A 20,090-nucleotide genomic window follows, 5' to 3' on the forward strand; every position below is an offset into this window, starting at 1 on the left:
GTGGGATTTTGGAGGACTTCTGAGCGCAGGCCGCTTAAAAATTGAGTCTGTTATTGCGCATGTCCTTAGGCGCCCCTCCCCCGTCCCCACCCCTCCTCCAGACCCCCACCTCTCCGTGCCTTCCGGGTCCTCAACCTTGCAAAATTTGGAATCCCGTTCTCGTGGGAAGTTGCTTCCTTTGGGTTTGGCTGTAGGGCAAGGAAGTTTCGTTCTTTTTGGTCTGGGAATTGAATGCAAGGGCGTTCTACCACTAAGCTACATGCCCAGCCCTTTTTATTTTTTATTTTGAGACAGGGTGCCGCTAAATTGCTGAGGATGTTATTGAACTGGCGATCCTCCTGTCTCTGCCTCTAGAATCCCTGGGATTACAGGCGTGCGCCGTCGGGTCCGGCTATCTGGCCGTGAACAAGAAACTGAGGAGATAACAAGTTGTTTGTCTAGATTGTTGAACACGCAGAAGAATTAGTTTAATCCGTCCATTGGATGGGGATTCTGGAAACTGCGTATTAAAATCCATTCTTGGCTGGAAATTGCATTTAATTTCCAAAGTAATTAAGTGCTTATTTTAACTGTGTTTAGGCTCTGAAAAGAGTATGGACTATTGTTAAAGTCCAAGAAAACTGAGTTTTATTTAGGAAGTCTTAAAGAACTTTTAGAATAATAACAAGCAATTCCAATTTACAGCTGAGCTGTGTAAAACAAATTGACTTATTGGAAGTCATAACACGCTTCACCTTAGGAAGGGCTTTATAATTACCATGTTTGGGGAGAGAAGGGTTAGCGTGAGCAGAATCTTTGAAGTCCAGAAATAGTACGGTATATATGGGTCACTGAAAAGTTTGGTATATCAGTAATTTTTGAGTCAAGAGAAAATTCCATGCATACGAGGTCATGGAAGATCTTGAAGATGCAACAAATTAACTTTCAAATTATTTTAAAGCTTACATTTTAAAGCTGGGCCCTGACTGGGAAAAGAAATTAAGTCGGCACCGAGCATGGTGTGCCCCGCCTGTATTCCCAGTGATTGGAGAGAATGAAGCTGGAGGATTGCAAGTCAGCCTCAGAAATTTAGTGAGACCCTTTCTCAAAAAATAAAAAGGGCTGGGGATGTAACTCAGTGGTGCCCCTCAGGTCAGTCTCAGTACCTCTGTCACTAAATTGGCAAGTGTCAAGCAAAGAACAGTGGTGATTCAATTAGTGAACCAAGGAAGCAGTTTGGAGAGAGATAGAGACATAAAGAGTAGACATAATTTTAAAAAGATTTATTTTGGGGACGGTGGAGCACTCCTATAATCCCAACTATGTGGGAGGCTGAAGTAAGAGGTTTAAATTTTGTGGCCAGGGATACTTCCTTTCCCAGGAAGAAGATATAATAAAGGGGCATCATTTTTGGTAGTGGAGTTACAAGGAAGTAATGGCCTAGGTAAAGCCTGCATTGCGTATTAATTTTTATTTCCTTTGCCCTCCGTTCCTTATGGCACCTACGTGCGTCTTAACTTTTTCCAGACTCACGTCGCAGGGCAGTAGTTTTTCCCTTAGGAGAAGCGCCAGTGTTTTTCTTTCTTTCCTTTTCTTTTCTTTTTTTTTTAGTTGTAGATGGACACAATACCTTTATTTTACTTATTTATTTTTACGTGGTGCTGAGGATAGAACCCAGGGCCTCACACGTGCAAGGCAAATGCTCCACGGCCCAGCCCCAGCCCCGCGCCAGTGTTTTTCAGAGCGAAACCCCAGTACCACAGACACCTGAATCACAGAGTCCAGGGTAAAAACGTGGATTGGGGCGGTTCTCCCGCTGCTGCCAGGTCAGCTGAGCGGGGCTCCGCTTCCCGGGACTCAAATCCCGGCTGGGCTGCCCCTCCCTCTAGAACTCCCCCAAGGCCCGCCCACCCCGGGCTCCCGAGCGGTCTTGGCGGGAAGGCGTCAGCTGCTAAGCGGTAGAAAGATGTCGCGGTTAAGCGCGGAGGCCGAGGAGAAGGCTTGCTCCAGACAGCGTAACCAGGTGAAGGTGAGAAGCGGTCTGACGGTTTTCTGTTTCTCCTGTCTCAGTCTTTGGGATTTGCTGGGCACCGTTGCCTGGCACCCGGGATAAGCGAGGATCTCTGTCCTGGTTTTCTGTGGAAAACTAGGCCTTCAGTGCCAGAACAACAGGAAGGCTGTTGTCAACAATCCTAGAAATAATGACAGGATGGGACCTGGGATCTCCTTTTCTCATGCCCCCAGCATTTGCTTTAGCAACTTTATTAAGTTACTGTGAAGCTGACAGTTGGAGTAGTCCCTTAAGTTACAAACGCTAGTCATTATTTATTGCTTTGATAAGCTCCTATGGAAAAGAAATTTGCTCAATAAAACTCAGTAATTTCATTCAAGCTAATGAATTATGAATAGAGATTTTGGAGGCGGGGAAGAAGTTTCCTTACAGGCTATCAGTTTGAATTATGTTGTCATGAAATGGAGATTAGATTTGTTAACGGAGATTAGTTGTGATCTTCTAAGAAAAGGCAGAGGACTTGGGTTTCTAATACTGTTTTCCTTTATTGACTTGAATAGGTGAATGAATATAAAGAAAATCAAAACGTCGTTTTCGTATCTCTGAGACCAGAACAGACTACAGTTCTAGGAAAAACAGCTAAGGTTTATCTTGCTCCCTTTTCACTCACTAATTACAAGTTAGGTCAATTTAAGTGCCCCAAATCCCTATTAGAAAAGAATTCTAATGATGCAGTGATGTGTAAGAAGTTTAAGAAGACTCAATTAAAGAAAACTTGCAAAAAAAAATTAATTCCAAAAATGAAAGCCATATCTTCCAAGGCAGAATCTACTCTGCAAAAATCATCCTTAGATGTTCATGCTGAAAGTAACAAACTAGAACACAAGAACAGTTCAGATGCCATGATTTGCAAGGTTGATATGGAAAGCAGTGATGAAGATACCACACCTGGCCTGGTAAGAATTTAATTAGTAGTTCTAATTTTTCTTGGCTGTTTTGAAATTTGAAGTTCTATAAGGTCATCAAAGGTCTTAAGTGCAATAAAATTATTTTATAATTTAATGTGTTTAGTGGAAATTTTGTGTTTTAAATATTTACCAGATAGCCTCCTTGGATTAATTTTAGTTCCTTTTTTTTTCCTCTCAGTTTATTGCATATATTTTTGAGCTTACTCATACTTGATTGTGCCTTGCTAACCTTTACTTTTTTTAAATTTTATTTTTTAGTTGTAGTTGGACACAATACCTTTATTTTATTATTTATATTTATGTGGTGCTGAGGATCAAACCCAGGTCCTTGCAAGTGCTAAGTGAGTGCTCTACTGCTGAACCATATCCCCAGCCCTTAACCTTTACATATTTGCATGGTTTACCAGAAGTTTTCAGCCTGTGGGACATACGCAATTGACCTTTGATGTCAGGGTAGGAACACAATCATTAATTGATTGCATTACTTTTAAAAACAAAAGGAGACAAATGAAGTAGAGTTAACACAAAAGAGAAATACTCATTAGTTCTGTTGAATGGTTGGAGTCAGTTTAAGGAATCTAATTCTTTTGTCTTCTGCCTAGGCAGTAGTTTTTTTTTTTTTTTAATTTTTAAGTAGTTTTTCCCTTAGGAGAAGTGACAGTGTTTTTCAAAGCGAAACCCCAGTACTATAGACATCTGAATCACGGGGTCCAGGGTAAAAACATGGATTGGGTGGTTCTCCTGGCTTTCTGAGTGGCAACTTCAGGCAGGACAAGATAAACCATGTCACATGACAAAAAGTTGATGGAACTAGAGCAACAGAAAATGAAGCTAGGGAAAGAGAGACATGATAATTGAAAAGTTTTTGTTATGAAATAGGCATTTGTTTTATGCATTATTGTCCCATAGGTAAGAATCCAGACCCATGTGGGACAGTAAAAGGGTAAATCATAAGTGCATGGAAATAGGGGTTGGGAGCCTAGTTTCTAGGCGAGTCAACTTCTAAGAAATCTTGTTCCTTTAAGCCAATAACCTCCCTAATGAGAAGATTGGATAAATCAGTGGTTCTCAGAATTTAGCCAGTATCAGAATTACCTGGAGAGGGTCGGCATGGTGGCTCACTCCTGTACTCCCAGTTACTTTAATCCCAGTGACTCTAGAGGTTGAGGCTAGGAGGAAAGGAGGATCTCAAATTCAAGGCCAGCCTTGGCAATTTAGTAACACTGTCTCAAAAAAGAAAGAAAAAGGCGGAGAATATAGTGCAGTTGTAGAGCACTGGATTTAGGTGGAGCATAGAATTTGCATTTTTAATGTGGTTTCCTGGAGACTTTGGTGCTGTTGGTCCATGCTGTTGGTCTGGAATGGAGCTTTGAGAACCACTAGTCAGAATCTTTTAGGCCTCTTAGAGTGTAAGGAAGTTAATATAAAATGGATTTAATTTGATGTGAGAAAATATGATCAGCAGGAGGGAGATAGTCAAGCAGAACCATAAATGCATAGAATACGTTTTTCCTAGGACAAACTAAATTATAACATTTTAAATAGAACATTTTATTATTTTCTCTTCCTTTTTTTTTTTTTTTTGGTAACCTGGGATTGAACTCGGGGGCATTTGATCCCCGAGCCACATCCCCAGCTTTATTTTGTATTTTATTTAGAGACAGGGTCTCACTGAGTTGCTTAGCACCTTGTTTTTTGTTGAGGCTGGCTTTGAACTCATGACTCAGCCTCCCCAGTGGCTAGGATTACAGGAGTGTGGGTGCGCCACTGGGCCTGGCGTGTTCTCTTCCTTTTTTAAAAATGTACTTGGAAAAAAAATTTTGTTTTTTAATATGTGGATGGACCTTAATTTTATTCATTTATTATACATGGTGCTCAGAATTGAATCCAGTGCCTCACACATGCTAGGCAAGCGCTCTACCACTGAGCCACAACCCCAGCTCCTTAAATTTTTGTTTTAGTTGTTGGTGGGTTGTGTGTGTGAGTTGTGTTTTATGGTCATGAGGATCGAACCCAGGGCCTTGTGCATACCGGACAAGCACTTTACCATCGAGCTGCATCCCCTGGCCTTCTGTTTCATTATCTTTTCTCTTTTGCAGGGATGGGATTGAACCTAGGTTCTTGTGCCTGCTAGACCAGCATTCTATCATTGAGTTATAATCCCCCACACTTATTAACTTTTTAGAGTAATATGACTAAGAGTTTGTGGTTCCATGCTTTAGGAACAGTATTTAGTTTATAAGCTTATTTTTTTCCCCAAATGAAGGAAGACTTTGCTGCATTACAGATAAGAGCCTTGCCTTGCAAGTATAAGATTTTATTCTATTTTTTGGGAAATTTTCTAAATTTTATTTCCCAACTCTTCTGTTAAATATTTTATAAATTATTTCTTAGCAGTTGATTTTTTTTTTTTTAAATTTTGAGGCAACAAAAAGAAAATAAAATTTTTGAGATAATTTTTGGCTTATAGAAGACTTGCAAAGATAGTTTTGGGGAGATCCTGAATATTTTTCATCCAGCTTACAAACATCTTACATAACCTTGATACAATATTGTTAAATAGAGTTTGGATTTCACCAGTTTTTCCAGTCATATATTTATTCCTGTTGACCACCCAGGCCAGGAACACACAGGATTTAGATAGTGTGTCTCTGTAGTCTCCTCCACTATGTAACACTTTCTCAATCTTTCATGTCTTTAATACTCAAAGAGTACTGGACAGTTATTTTAAATATTTTCCTTCAATTTTGGTTTGTTTGACATTTTCTCATGATTAAAGGTTTTGTGTTACTGGGAATGGTCTCAGAAGCAAATATGTTCTCAGTGCATCACATCTGGGTTTACAATAGTCCCTTCTTTTCTGGGGAAGATATATATTCCAAGACCCCAGTGGATGCCTGAAATAATGGATGTTGCCAAACCTTGTGTATACTATAGTAGGGCCCCAGTTTTACTTTCTGAGGTTTCACTTATTTATGGTAAACAAGAAGGGTGAGTATAATAAAATATTTGTAGAGAGACTGAGAGAGACAGGCTACATTCACATAGTTTACCATATGATATCATTTATAATTCTGTTTCATTAAAATAATTTCTTATTAGCTTCTTATTGTGCCTAATTTATTCATCATCATAACTGGGGATTGAACCTAAGGCCTTGATTATGCTAGGCAAATACTCTTCCACTTAGTCACATTTCCATCCCTTTTTAAGTTTTATTTTTGAGATGGGGTCTTGCTAGATTACCCAGGTTGGTCTTGAACTGGTAATCCTCCTGCTTCAGCCTCTGGAGTAGCTAGGATTACAGGTATGTGTCACCATACTCGGCCTCAGAAAGTATTATTGTACTGTTCTTACCCATGATGTATTTTTTTCTTTTTGTACTGAGAACTTTAAACTTTTCACAGAAAAGAAGCACCATACGGCTTCTCTGTTATATCCAAATTGCCAGCATCACTGCTCTTGTGTCTTGGGGCCATTAAGTAAAATAAGGATTGCTTAAACACAAGCACTATAATATTGCTGCAGTTGATCTCATAACCCAGATAGCTACTAACAGGTGGGTAGCATATACAGTTTGAATATGCTAGACAGAGGGACACTGGGCAGAATGGAACAGAACTAAGGTTTCATTATGCTACTCAGACATACAACTTAAAACTTAAAAATTGTTTATTTCTGGGTAGGTTTGGTGGCTTAAGCCTATAATCTCAGTGACTCAGATGTCTTAGGCAGGAGAAATGTAAGTTCAAGGTCAGCAGGGACTGGGGATGTAGCTCAGTGGTAGAGCATCCCTGGGTTCAATTCCCAATATTGTAAAGAAAAATAAATAAAAAAGTTTTCTTTCTGGAATGTCCATTTGCTACTTTTGAACCATGGTTGACTTCAAGTAACAAACTGTGGGAAGTAAAATTTTGGGTAGGAGGGTACAACTGTATTTGATGGTGGTGTTTTTCTTTAAGATGGCAGTTTTAAAGGCAGTGGTAAATGGAACCTTTCCAATTTCATCTTTGCTATCAATGTTATTTTGCATATATATATATATATTTTTTTTTTTTTTTTTTTGGTACCAGGGATTGAACCCAGGTGTGCTTAACCACAAGCCACATCCCCAACCCTCTTTTATATTTTATTAGAAACAGGCTCTTACTGAGTTGCTTAGGGCCTTGCTGAGTTGCTGAGGCTGGCTTTGAATTCATGATCCTCCTGCCTCGACCTCCCAAGTCACTAGGATTACAGGCATGTGCCACCACGCCTGGCTATTTTGCATGTATGTGAGAAGAATATTTTGGTCAGTAGTACATGCACATATTGATATAAGAAAAATTCACATGTACACACAACAAAAATCAAATAGCTGGCAATTTCCTGACACACACCTTTCTGTTGCTGTTCAACAACAAATGGCACTTTCAACCTTTTTAGCTTTTTTCTCTCCCAATGTAGCTGTTAACTTATATGGAAAATTAAGCTTTGCTTAAAAATAAAGGAAGGATTTGTTTCACTTATACCACATATTACACACACACACTTTTCCTTTCTATACTTTTATTAGCTTTAATCCAGTATTATCTGTGTTGTAAGACTTCTCAATATAAATCAAAGATCTTCTCCACTTCTGGTACTGGAGATTAAACCTAGGGGTGCTTTACCACTAAATTACATTCCCATCCCCCTCCTCCTTTTTTTAAGATGGGGTCCCATTTTAAAAACAGGCTGGTCTCAAACCTGACATCCTTCTGATTCAGCCTCCAAAATTGCTGGGATTACAGATGTGCACCACCCTTCCTGCTTGAAGAAGATTCTTTTTCTTTTTTTTGACAGGATTTTACTATGTTGTCCAGTCTGGTCTTGAACTCCTGGGCTCAAATGTTCCTCCTGCCACAACCTCCTAAGGAAGTGGGTTAATATGTCTAAGCCACTGTGCTGGGCTCAAAATCAAAGATTTCTGAAGTTTTTTTAAAAATATATTTTTTAGATGTTGATGAACCTTTATTTTATTCATTTATTTATATGTGGTGCTCAGAATCTAACCTAGTGCCTCATACATGCTAGGCAAATGCCCTACTACTGAGCCACAACCCAGGTCCCTGAAGTCTTGATTTTATTTTTTTTCTTCACAAAATACGCTCATTCTCTCTCTTTTTTGGTGGCACTAAAAAAGGCTCGCTCTACCACTGAGCTAGATCCCTAACCCTTTTATTTATTTATTTTTGAGACAGGATCTTGCTTAATTGACTAGTCTGGCCTCGAACTTGTGATCCTCCTGCCTCGAATAGCTGGAATTATATGTGTGTGACACTGCTTCTGGCCTGCACAAAATTCTCTTAGTGCTCTCCATCATCTTATTCCATTCAGAACCATTTTATTCAATGGTAAAGGCCTACCCTTTACCATTTTCTTTTGAATTTTTATCTTTTATTGCATCTGTGCTGGAACTTATGTCCCTGCGATCCATGTTTCTCTCTTTCTTGGCTTATTCTTTCATTTTGGTAAAGTGCAACTTATAGTAGCTTCCTGAAAAAAGGGATATGAAAAATCGTTAGCTCTATTCAAATGATGACTTAATTGGAGTTATGATTATAAGTTGAAAATAATTTAATCTTTCCAGTAGAACTTTTTTTTTTTTTTTTTAACCTGGTGCTGCAGATCAAACTCAGGGCCTCATACGTGCTAAGTGTGCATTCTTTCACTGAGTTACATCCCCAGGCCCTAGTTTTTCATTAGCTTTTCTTTTTTGGGAGGGGTACTGGGGATTGAACCCAAGGGCACTTAACCACTGAGCCATATCCCCAGCCCTTTTTAATATTTTATTTAGAGACAGGGTATCCCTGAGTTGCTTAGGGCCTTGCTAAGTTACTGAGGCTGGCTTTGAACTTGAAATCCTCCTGCCTCAGCTTCCTGAGCCTCTGGGATTACGAGCATGCACCACCATGCCTGGCCATCCTTAACTTTTTTTTTTTTTTTAATTTATTTTTTAGTTGTAGATGGACGCAGTATCTTTATTTTTATGTGGTGCTGAGGATTGAACCCAGTGCCTCGCATGTGTGAGGCAAGTGCTCTACCACTGAGCTATAGTCCCAGCCCCCATTCTTAGCATTTTTAATGTATTATTGTCTTATAGCTTTTTCTTTTGTTTATTTTTATATGCTGCGAAGATCGAACCCAGTGCCTCACATATGCAAGGCAAGCACTCTGCCACTGAGCTGTAGCTATAGCTGCAGCCCCTATGGCTTTTTCTTAATCTTGAGAAGTTAGTGCCTCTCTGAGTCTTGATTGTTATTTTTTCCTCTAAAAGCTTTTAGGATCTTATCTCACTTTCATATTTATTTCAGTGTTGTATTTGTGGGTTTTTAGGAGGAGATGGCAACAAATGCATTTGTTCATTCTGTGTTTAACAGGAATCATTTGTTTAATAAACATAACTTTTAGTTGGGCATGGTGGTGCACACCTGTAATTCCAGTGGCTTAGGAGGCTGGGGGAGGAGGATCACAAGTTCAGATCTAGCTTTTGAACTTGACTTCTTATATCAGATCACTTCGTATTCAGTTGGGAATACATACAAATACTTTGTGATTATCCCAAATTTAGACTCAGTATCCAGTGCAGCAAAGGTTATGTGCTATTTGGTAAGACATTATCAAATGAATAGAGGGGGTACAATTTGAAAGAAGGTACACATGCAGACAATGAAAGATCTGGTTTCATGAGGTATTTTTGCTTTAAATGATTATGTAAAATAACATTATTTTTGGTGTAATTTTATAGGATGATTTTTCAGGATTGTCACCATATGAAAGGAAGAGACTCAAGAACATATCAGAAAATGCAAACTTTTTTGCTTCTCTTCAGTTGTCTGAGGTTTGTGAGAAGTTTCTAATTAAAACTAAAATGCCATTCTTCTTGCCAGCAGGTCAATGAAATACTTGTAGTATCAGTTTTCATAGTGTCAAATGAAGGAAAACACAATTCAGTAGGTTTTATATAAGGACTGTTGTTTAAAATTTTTTATTTTTGTAGTAATTTTTTGTTGTAGATGGACATGATACCTTTATTTTTGTCCTTCCTTCCTTCCTTTTTTGTGCTGGGGATTGAACCCAGGGCTTTGTGCATGCGAGGCAAGCACTCTACCAACTGAGCTATATCCCCAGTCCCCTATTTTACTTATTTATTTATTTAAAATATTTTTTTAGATGTTGATGGACCTTTATTTTATTAATTTATTTATATGTGGTGCTAAGAATTGAACCCAGTGCTAAGCAATTGATCCCACACATGCTAAGCAAGCGCTTTACCACTGAGCCACAACCCCAGCCCCAATATGTGCCTGTTAAGAAACCTTTGCAAAGCACTTTGGAAAATACACTAACCCAAAGGTTCCCAGTCAAGTATAGCGTTCGGTTCATGTAAAGAAAATAGATATTGGGCTGGTTGTGGCTCAGCGGTAGAGCGCTCGCCTAGCATGCTCGAGGCCCTGGGTTCGATCCTCAACACCACGTAAAAATAAAATAAACAAAATAAAGGTATTATGTCTAACCAAAAATAAATAAATATATATATATACACACACACACATATATATATATAAAAGAACATAGATAATGAATCTTTTATACATCATGTTCTAGTTCATGTTAATAGAATGAGATTACCATATTTCATTGATTTTAAGTATATCTTTTCACATTTTAGTATTTTTTAAATTGGTATCTTAAAACTATAATTGGCAGTCCCCCCTCAGTTTTGGTGATACATAAAATAATGATATCATTATTGGTTGTCTTACATTCAAAGAAACAATAAGTTATAAATGGTTATTTTAACCAAAGATAAAGAAGAAGTAGGAGTGGTGGGTTGAAGGATGTGTGATGTAGGAGTGAGAGGACAAGTTTTTTTTTTTAAATTTTTTTTTTAGTTGTTAATAGACCTTTATTTATTATTTTATGTGGTGCTGAGAATCGAACCCAGTGCCTCACACATGCCAGGCAAGTGCGATACCGCTGAGCCACAGCCCCAGCCCCACAAGTTTTGTTTTTATCTTTTATTTATTTTAAAAATATTTTGGGCTGGGGTTGTGGCTCAGCGGTAGAGTGCTCGCCTAGCATGTGCGAAGGTCTTGGGTTCGATCCTCAGCACCACATAAAAATAACTAAGTAAAGATATTGTGTCCATCTACAACTAAAATATATTTAAAAAATATTTTTAGTTGTGGATGGACACAATCACTTTATTTTATTTGTTTATATTCTTTTTTAAAAAATATTTATTTTTCAGTTTGAGATGGACACAGTATCTTTATTGATTTTTATGTGGTGCCGAGAATCAAACCCAGTGCCTCACACACGCTAGGCGAGCGCGTTACCACTTGAGCAACATCCCCAGCCCCTTGTTTATATTCTTAATATGGTGCTGAGGATCAAACCCAGTGCCTCACGCGGCTAGGCAAGTGCTCTGTCACTGAGCCAAAACTCCAGCCCTATTTTTTTTTTTTTTAAAGTGGTAACATTGAACCCAGGGACTCTTGCATAATAGGCAAATGCTTTACCAATTAAGCTACATCCTAGGACTGTTTGTTTTTAAATCTTAAACTTTAAGAATAGATGGGAGTATACTTTTTATAGGGAGCTTTAAGGATAAAAGATGTCTTTGCTAGTGTTTATGATCATAGCTAAAGGTATAATTTACATTGGTGTTTTCACAATGGGGGTAAAATTTCTTTGTGTGAAAGAATAGCTGTTTAGGAGGGTATAATTGCCCCCACCAAAGATATCAAACCCTTAACTTTACAAAATAAGTAATTGATTTCTCTGAATAACAGATTCCCAGATATTCTGTGTTGTTTGCACCAGGTAGGTGAGGGGATTAATTGAAGGATTAAATTGTTAAATCATCAGCAATTGAAAATTTATCAGAAATACATAATCTATGGGGCTGGAGATGTGGCTCAAGCGGTAGCGCGCTCGCCTGGCATGCGTGCGGCCTGGGTTCGATCCTCAGCACCACATACAAACAAAGATGTTGTGTCCGCCGAGAACTAAACAATAAATATTAAAAATTCTCTCTCTCTCTCTCTCTAAAAAAAAAAAAGAATTTCTTATAAAAAGAAATACATAATCTATGATTTTAGTTAACAAAATAGGATTTGATTTAGAAAAATATCACAATTTTTTCTGGGAAAAAAAATATAAAGTAATTTTCCAGTAGTAGAGGTTGAAACTTGTTATTTGTAATAGTATGTTTGAGTTAATTTTGCATTTCATCGTGTTAACTCATTAGCAACTTTGTCTGAAGTATCAGAATATCAGTGTATTGGGCAGCATTATTTACTTGCCTTTATTATGGATAGTATATTTATCTCATGTCTACCATGGAAAACAGGTATTCTGTCTTAAGGATCTTTATTTGCTGAATAGACTTTAATATTTTAAAAGTTAAGCTATGTGGTTGTAAGATAGCATTTTTACATGCGTATGTATTTTGTGTACTTTCAGTCAGCTGCAAGGCTCCGTGAAATGATAAAGAAGAGACAACCTCCTAAGTCCAAGAGGTAAAAGATGTGGTTACAGTGGCTGGACCATGATATTTCGTTGTGGTTTTATAATCTGAAAAAGTGGTATAGTAATCTTAGTAACAGATCAGAGACTCTATAATTTAATATTAATCCCTGTGGGAATCTCTGAGGGAATACTACCTTTTAATAACTTTACAGTTCTCATTTTCATCAAGAGAATATAGAGCAAATAGAATCTCCAGAGCTGAATTTTGTTTATATTTACTGTTGCTCTGAATGGAGGAATATTTTTATTTCCACAAAATAAAGATTTCTACTTTTTCCCTAGAAAATCATTTTCTTTTTTTTTTGGTACTTGGGATTGAACTCAGGGACAGTCAACCACTGAGCCCTTTTTTGTGTTTTATTTAGAGACAGGGTCTCACTGAGTTACTTAGGGCCTTGCTAAGTTGCTCAGGCTGGCTTTGAACTCGTGATCCTTATGCCTCAGCCTCCTGAGCCACCAGGATTATAGGCATGTACCACCATGTCTAGCCAGAAAATTATTATTCTTTTTTTGATGCTGGGTATCAAACCCAGGGCCTGTGCATGCAAAGCAAGCACTCTACCAACTGAGCTATATCCCCAGCCCCAGAAAAATCATTCTTGAAGATTCTTCTCAGGGCCAGCGGGTATAGTTCAATGGTAGGGTGCTGGCTCTTGCCTTGATTGTGTTCCCAGTACCACAGAAAACAACTACCAAACCAAAAAACTCAAAAACAACAACAACAAAAAACCCACTGGGGTTGAACCCCAGGGCATTCTACCACTGTGCTACATTCTCAACCCTTTTTATTTTGAGCAGAGTCCTGCTAAATTGCTAAGGCTGGCTTTGAACTTTTTTTTTTCCAAATTTTTTTTTTTTTAGTTGGACACAATACTTCAATTTTATTTATTTATTTCTTATTTTTATTTTTTTAACATTTTCATTTTTTTAAAGAGAGAATGAGAGAGAGGGAAAGAGAGAGAGAATTTTTTTAAATATTTATTTTTAGTTTTCGGCGGACACAACATCTTTGTATGTGGTGCTGAGGATCGATCCCGGGCCGCACGCATGCCAGGTGAGCGTGCTACCGCTTGAGCCACATCCCCAGCCCCTATTTTATTTATTTTTATGTAGTACTGAGGATCAATGGAACCCAGTGCCTCGCTCAGGAGCACTCTACCGCTGAGCCACAACCCCCAGCCCTGGCCTTGAATTTTTGATCCTCTTTCCTCAGCCTCTGAGTAGCTGTGCCACTCACTGTGCTTACCTCATTCTTTCTTTTTATTTTTCTGACTATCCTTTTGCTTTTCAGTTAGCTTTTCAGTCCTAGAATAAGGGAAGGGAATTAACATTTATTGAATGTCTATGAAGCATAGTACAGTGACCTTAAAAGTTTGTCCTGTATTATCTCATTTAATTCTAAATGTGGTAGGTAATATATCTATTTTATGAGTTAGAAAAAGGCTCAGAGATATATTTGCCCAAGTTCAAAACAGCTTATAAATGGTAGCTCTAGGATTTGAACTCTGGGATTATTTTAGCTTGAATTGTCTCTTGCATTTTAGCAGCACCTACATATAAATGAGGAAACTAAAATTTTTGGTATCATTAGCTCATTTATTTTGTGCTAGATGCTAATGAACTGTGGCTTCAAGTGTGAAGAGTTGTCATAGGAGTTAATACTGAAAAAACAATATCACTGGTCTTGTAACTATACATTTGTGCTTTTATTTTATTTTTTTTCCTCTACTGGGGATGAACCCAGCTTTATTGCTGAGAGAGGGTGTCACTGAATTGTCTTAGTTGGCCTCAAATTTGTAATCCTCTTGACTCAGCTTCCCAAGTAGCTATGATTATAGGCATGTGCCACAGTACCCTGTTTACATTTATTTTTTTTTATAAGGAAAGATTGGTGATTTATTATTAAATTACCTAACCCAAATTTCTAACACTTAGTAATTGCAAGATAACAGTATCAAGTTACCAAGTTGGTAGTGTTGAAGTTATATAATAAGGGAAAGAGCACAGCCTTTGAAATTTAACAAGTTTGTGTTCAATTTTTTTTTCTTCTTTTTTTCCGTGCTCTAGATTGAACCAGGACTTCATGCATGCTAGGCTGGGTACACCCCAGCCCCTGGGTTCTAGTTTTGATTAAGCCATGTAGAGTTGTAGTATCAACCATGGGTAATTTACATATTTTTTCCTGATCTGTAAAGTTAACATTATATGAATCCAGGGAGATTTAAATAAAAAAAATAAATATGTATTTATAAGAGATACAAAAGAAGTACATATAACATATATATATAGTTGAAAACTTTATAGTAATACAAACCCCTCAACCACATACCTGGCATCTAAGTTAATAGAAATTATAATATATATATTTTTTCCCCAGTACTGGGGATAGAATCCAGGGGGGCTTTATTATTGAACCCCCTTTTTTAAATTTTGAGACTGGGTCTCAGTAAATTGCTTAGGACCTCACTAAGTTGTTGAGGCTGGCTTCGAACTTCTGATCCTCCTGATACAACTAATATGCTGAATAATTTTGTTTTGCTTTCAGTACTATAATCCTAGCCCCAAATATGCTGGTAATTATTCTTTCATTTATGATTTTGCTATCTATGAATGTATCCTTAAATAATATATTGTTTTGTCTTTTTTTTTTTTTTTTCTTTTTGGTACTGGTGATTTAACTCAGTGCTTAACCACTGGAACACATCCCTAGTCCTTTTTATTTTTTTGAGATAGGGTCTCATTAAGTTGCTTAGGGCTTCGATAGTTTTGCCTATTTTCCCACCCTTGGTATGAGGGATTGAACCCAGGGGCATTTAACCACTGAGCCACATCCTTAGTCCTTTTTATTTTTTCTTTTGAGACTTGCTAAATTGCTAAGGGCCTTGCTGAGTGGCTGAGGCTGGCTTTGAACTCAGGATCTTCCTGCCTTAGCCTCCTGAGCCACTGGGATTACAGGCATGTGCCACCATGGGCAGCTTGTTTTGCTTACCTTTGCATGTTAGTTTTAAAACATTCATGTTGGTGTATACAGTTTTATTTCATGCATATTTTTCTGTTTTAGAATATTCCATTGTATGAATGTGCTATAGTTTATTTTACTGTTAATGGACAGCAGTTGAGTCATTTCCAGATTTTCATTATTATGAAGAGTGGTGCTCTGAATATTTTTTTTTTTTTTTTTTGCTGTGCTACGGACTGAACTAGGGGCCTACATGTGCTAGGCAAGCACTTTACCACTGAGCTATATACCTCTAGACCCGACTCCAGATGTTCTAAACTTTGGTGCTATGTGTGAGAGTTTTTCAAAGAGTGGAGTTCTCTGGGAGTATATTTCTAGGGGGCTGGCTATTTGAAAGCCTAAAATATTCCATATATTCATCCTTTTTTCAAAAATTAAATGAGGAAGTGAATGCTGAATGCTTGGTTTAGCTTTTTCTTTTTTCTTTCCCTTTTGGGGATTGCACCCAGTGGTGCTTTACCACTGAATTATATTCCCAGCCATTTTTTTTTTTTTTTTTTTTTAGAGAGAGAGAGAGAGAGAATTTTTTAGTATTTAGTTTTTGGTGGACACAACATCTTTGTTTGTATGTGGTGCTGAGGATCGAACCCTGGCCGCACGCATGCCAGGCGAGTGTGCTACCGCTTGAGCCACATCCCCAGCCCCATTTTTTTTTTCTTTTTTGGTTCCGGGGATTGAAACCAGGGACATTTAACCACTGAGTCACATCCCCAGCCCTTTTTTGTATTTTATTTAGAGATAGGGTCTCACTGAGTTGCTAAGTGCATCGTTAAGTTGCTGAGGCTGGCTTTGAACTCTTGAGCCACCTGCCTCAGCCTCCTGAGTCACTGGGATTATAGCTGTGCGCCACCACGCCCGGCTTCCCAGCCATTTAGAAAAAATTTTTTTTAGTTGTAGATGGACACAATGCCTTTATTTTATTTATTTATTTTTATATGGTGCTGAGAATCGAACCCAGTGCCTCACATGTGCTAGGCAAGTGCTCTACCATTGAGCCACAACCCTAGTCCCCTAGACATTTTTATTTTTATTTTTATTTTTTTTTAATTTTGAGACTAGGTCTCACTAAATTGTCCAAACTGGACTAGAACTTACTATCTTCATGTTTCTCTGTTTCTGAGTAGCTAGGATTACAGGCATGTGCCATCACACCTGGCTTAGTATTTTTCAGTAAATAGTGATTATTACTAATTCCTCTGAACTAATGTGAACTGTAACTGAGAATTTTTTCTTTTTCTTTTTTTTTTTGTTTCGGGGTTAGAACACCCAGGGGCATTTTACCACCATGCTACAGCTCTAGTTCTTTTTATTTATTTATTTGGAGACAGGGTCTTGCTTAATTGCTTAGGGTGTCACTAATTTTGCTGAGACCGGCTTCAAACTTGTGATGCTCCTCTCTTAGCCTCACAAGTTGCTAGAATTGCAGGTGCCACTGTGCCAGACTATAGCTAATGATTTTGCATGTGAATTTTTTTTTCTTTTTGCAGTGGTTGGGTCAAATCTTATAGACTTGAGTATGCTAGACAAGTGTTCTGCCATTGTGCTATGCCCCTAACCTTGTATAGCTGGCATTAGTAGAGATGAAATATGAATTATTGGAAACAGGAAATCTTCTCTTTCCCAAATATATTTTTAATGTATTATCTCTCTTTTTAAAAATACCCTTGTTTATTTATTTATTTTTATGTGGTGCTGAGGATTAAACCCAGTGCCTCAAATGTGCGAGTAAGTGCTCTACCGCTGAGCCATAATCCCAGCCCCACAAATATTTTTTAATGAATTGCTTTAAAAAAAAAAAAAGGAGTCCCCAGAATATAGTTCAGTGGGTAGAGTGCATGTGTGAAACTCTAAAGTTAATCCCCAGCACTGGAAAAAGAAAAAAAAATTTAAATGAAAAATTGATACATAAAAAAGTAGGGGAAAAGTGGGCTTGGTCACTCATATCTGTAATCCTAGTGATGCAGGAGGCTGAGGCAGGAGGCTTGCAAGTTCAAGGCCAGTCTGGGCAATTTAAGTCTAGTCTCAAAATAAAAAAGTTAAAAAGGGGGCTGGGGATATGGCTCAAGCGGTAGAGCGCTCGCCTGGCATGTGTGCGGCCCGGGTTCGATCCTCAGCACCACATACAAACAAAGATGTTGTGTCCGCTGAAAACTAAAAAATAAATATTAAAAAAAAAAGAAAGTAAAAAAGACTGGGCAGTAGTTTAGTATTAACAGTGTCCCTTGGGACAAGAACACACAAACAGTTACCAAAGACACTATCTTCAGACCTTACACAGACTTAATTTCCCAATATTTGATATCTTCCTAGATGTCCCATTGATAGTTCAGCCCTTTCAAACATAATTTTGCTATGTTCATATATGAATACATCACAGTGAATCTCCACATTATATACAACAAGAAGAATGGAATCCTAATTATAGTAAGATGTATTCTATGTATATATTATATGTTAAAATATACCCTACTGTCATGTATATCTAAAGAGAACAAATAAACACTTTTGTGACCTAGTTAAAAATGAATAAATAAATAAAAGAGCCGGAGTTGTGGCTCAGTGGTAGAGTGCTTGCCTAGCATGCGTGAAGCACTGGGTTTGATCCCTGGCACCACATAAAAATAAACAAATAAAATAGAAGTATTGTGTCCATCTACAACTAAAAAATAAATAAGTAAATAAATAAAAAATAAAACAAAACAAAACAAAAAAAACAGTGCCCCTAGGTTCAATACCTCCAAAAGAAGTAGGGGATGTGTATGAGTCAAAAAATAAACTGTTTGAAGGAAAATGCAATGAAACATTTAACTCTTCCTCCCATCCTTAGTTTTCCAGGCTTTCTTTCTAGAAGATACCACAGTTAATAGTTCATATATATTCCTTTATGGGTAGCCTCATCATGTACAAATATATGTGTAACCTTTTTGTAAACATGTACTGGGCCTCATTTTTACATCTTACAACTTAAGAGTTCATTTTATTAGCACCCAAGGATCTGTTTCATTCTTTCTCTAGTACTGAGGATTGAACCCAGGGCCACGAGCATGCTACTAGGCAAGTGCTCTACCTTTAAGCTGTAGCCCCAGCCAATATTTCATTCTTTTCTATAGTTGCATATCATTCTAGATATATACACCATAAAATATTTTATGTCCTTCACTTCTTCATGCAGAAATTTAGGTTAGTTCAGTCTCAAAATAAAAAAGTAAAAATGACTGGGGAGTAGCTTTTTTATTAAAATCAGATTTTTTATTAAAATCACCGTGGAGATGTATATATCTATATATCTTTATATATTTATACACACACTCATCTGTGGGACCCATTCCTAGAAGTTCTCTCTTTAATATCAGTAAATGCATTTTATTGTTTTATGAGTATAACAAGAATTTCTTCCCACTCCTTTAGAAAGAAGCCTAAGAAGAGAGAAAATGAGATTGGATGTAGAAGGTCAATGCGATTGCTAAAAGTGGATCCTTCAGGAGTTTCATTACCAGCAACTCCAACACAGCCGACATTAGAAGAAGATGAAAATGTAAGAAAGAGTGCAAATACAATATATAATATAAAAGTTTAAAGTGTTTGAAACAGAATGTTTTGAAAATGATGAGTTATTTTTATTTTTAATTTTTTTTAGAGAGAATTTTTTTAATATTTATTTAGTTTTCGGCGGACACAACATCTTTGTTTGTAGGTGGTGCTGGCGATCGAACCTGGGCCGCACCCATGCCAGGCGAGCACGTTACCGCTTGAGCCACATCCCCAGCCCCTTTATTTTATATTTTTTAAAAATATTTATTTTTTAGTTGTAGGTGGACACAATATCTTTATTTTTATTTTTATGTGGTGCTGAGGATCGAACCCAGTGCCTCACGCATGGTAGGTGAGCACTCTACCTCTGAGCCACAACCCCAGCCCTGAAAATGATGAGTTATTTACATTTCATTAATAGTACTTGAATGTTATATCATTTAATGAGTAAGATTTCAAAGTTATAAAGACTGGATTGTTCTGTATTTCTGCAGGACTTACCTATCATGGGATTGTAGGTAAATTATTATAAATTATTTAACCTTTCTGAGCCTCAGTTTCTCCATTTTAAAAATGGCAGTAATAGAAGTTTTCAAGGGCTATCATGAGGATTAAATGAAATAGTATCTGTAAAGTTCCTTACATTGTATTAAGAGCTTAATAAATAATAAAAAGTAATTATTAATGTTATTAATAAGTAGTATGTGATATAAGTGAAGTTCCCTTGCTATAGCTTAATTTTATACTACCAGTGAGTGGAAACATTTTAATTTATTAAATTTGTTCTGTAAATAAGATTTGTATTTATACTTTTAATTCATGAGCACCTACTGTTTTTAATGTTTTATATCTAAGTTCTTAATTATAAATTGGAAGATAGTACTAATTAGGTTGGTGCCTTGGGAGCTAATTGCAAATCAAGGTGATATGGAAAGCAGCATAGTAGAATAGCTTCCAAATTTTATTGAAGCACTAACCCATGATAAGAAACATTTATGGACTGGGGATGTGGCTCAGTGGTAGT

The 20,090-nt window shown here is 37.3% G+C and overlaps 1 protein-coding gene across 3 annotated transcripts in view; it reads left to right on the forward strand.

Moving 5' to 3' along the window:
- Window positions 1-174: 174 nt before the first annotated feature.
- Window positions 175-20,090, forward strand: part of Wdr76 (WD repeat domain 76) — a 107,760-nt gene continuing 87,844 nt past the window's right edge. For 2 of the 3 annotated variants that reach the window (XM_071608206.1, XM_027926193.3), the window contains exons 1-5: window positions 1,930-2,008; window positions 2,551-2,946; window positions 9,728-9,820; window positions 12,451-12,506; window positions 18,944-19,070. In XM_071608206.1, coding sequence (XP_071464307.1) covers window positions 1,946-2,008; window positions 2,551-2,946; window positions 9,728-9,820; window positions 12,451-12,506; window positions 18,944-19,070 — 735 coding nt within the window. In that variant the 5' untranslated portion in view covers window positions 1,930-1,945. Of the gene's footprint in view, window positions 2,009-2,550; window positions 2,947-9,727; window positions 9,821-12,450; window positions 12,507-18,943; window positions 19,071-20,090 lie in introns of all 3 variants that reach the window. The other variant, XM_071608207.1, reaches the window with a different exon arrangement.

This window comes from Marmota flaviventris, chromosome 2, assembly GCF_047511675.1.
Source record: "Marmota flaviventris isolate mMarFla1 chromosome 2, mMarFla1.hap1, whole genome shotgun sequence".
Lineage (NCBI taxonomy): Eukaryota > Metazoa > Chordata > Mammalia > Rodentia > Sciuridae > Marmota > Marmota flaviventris.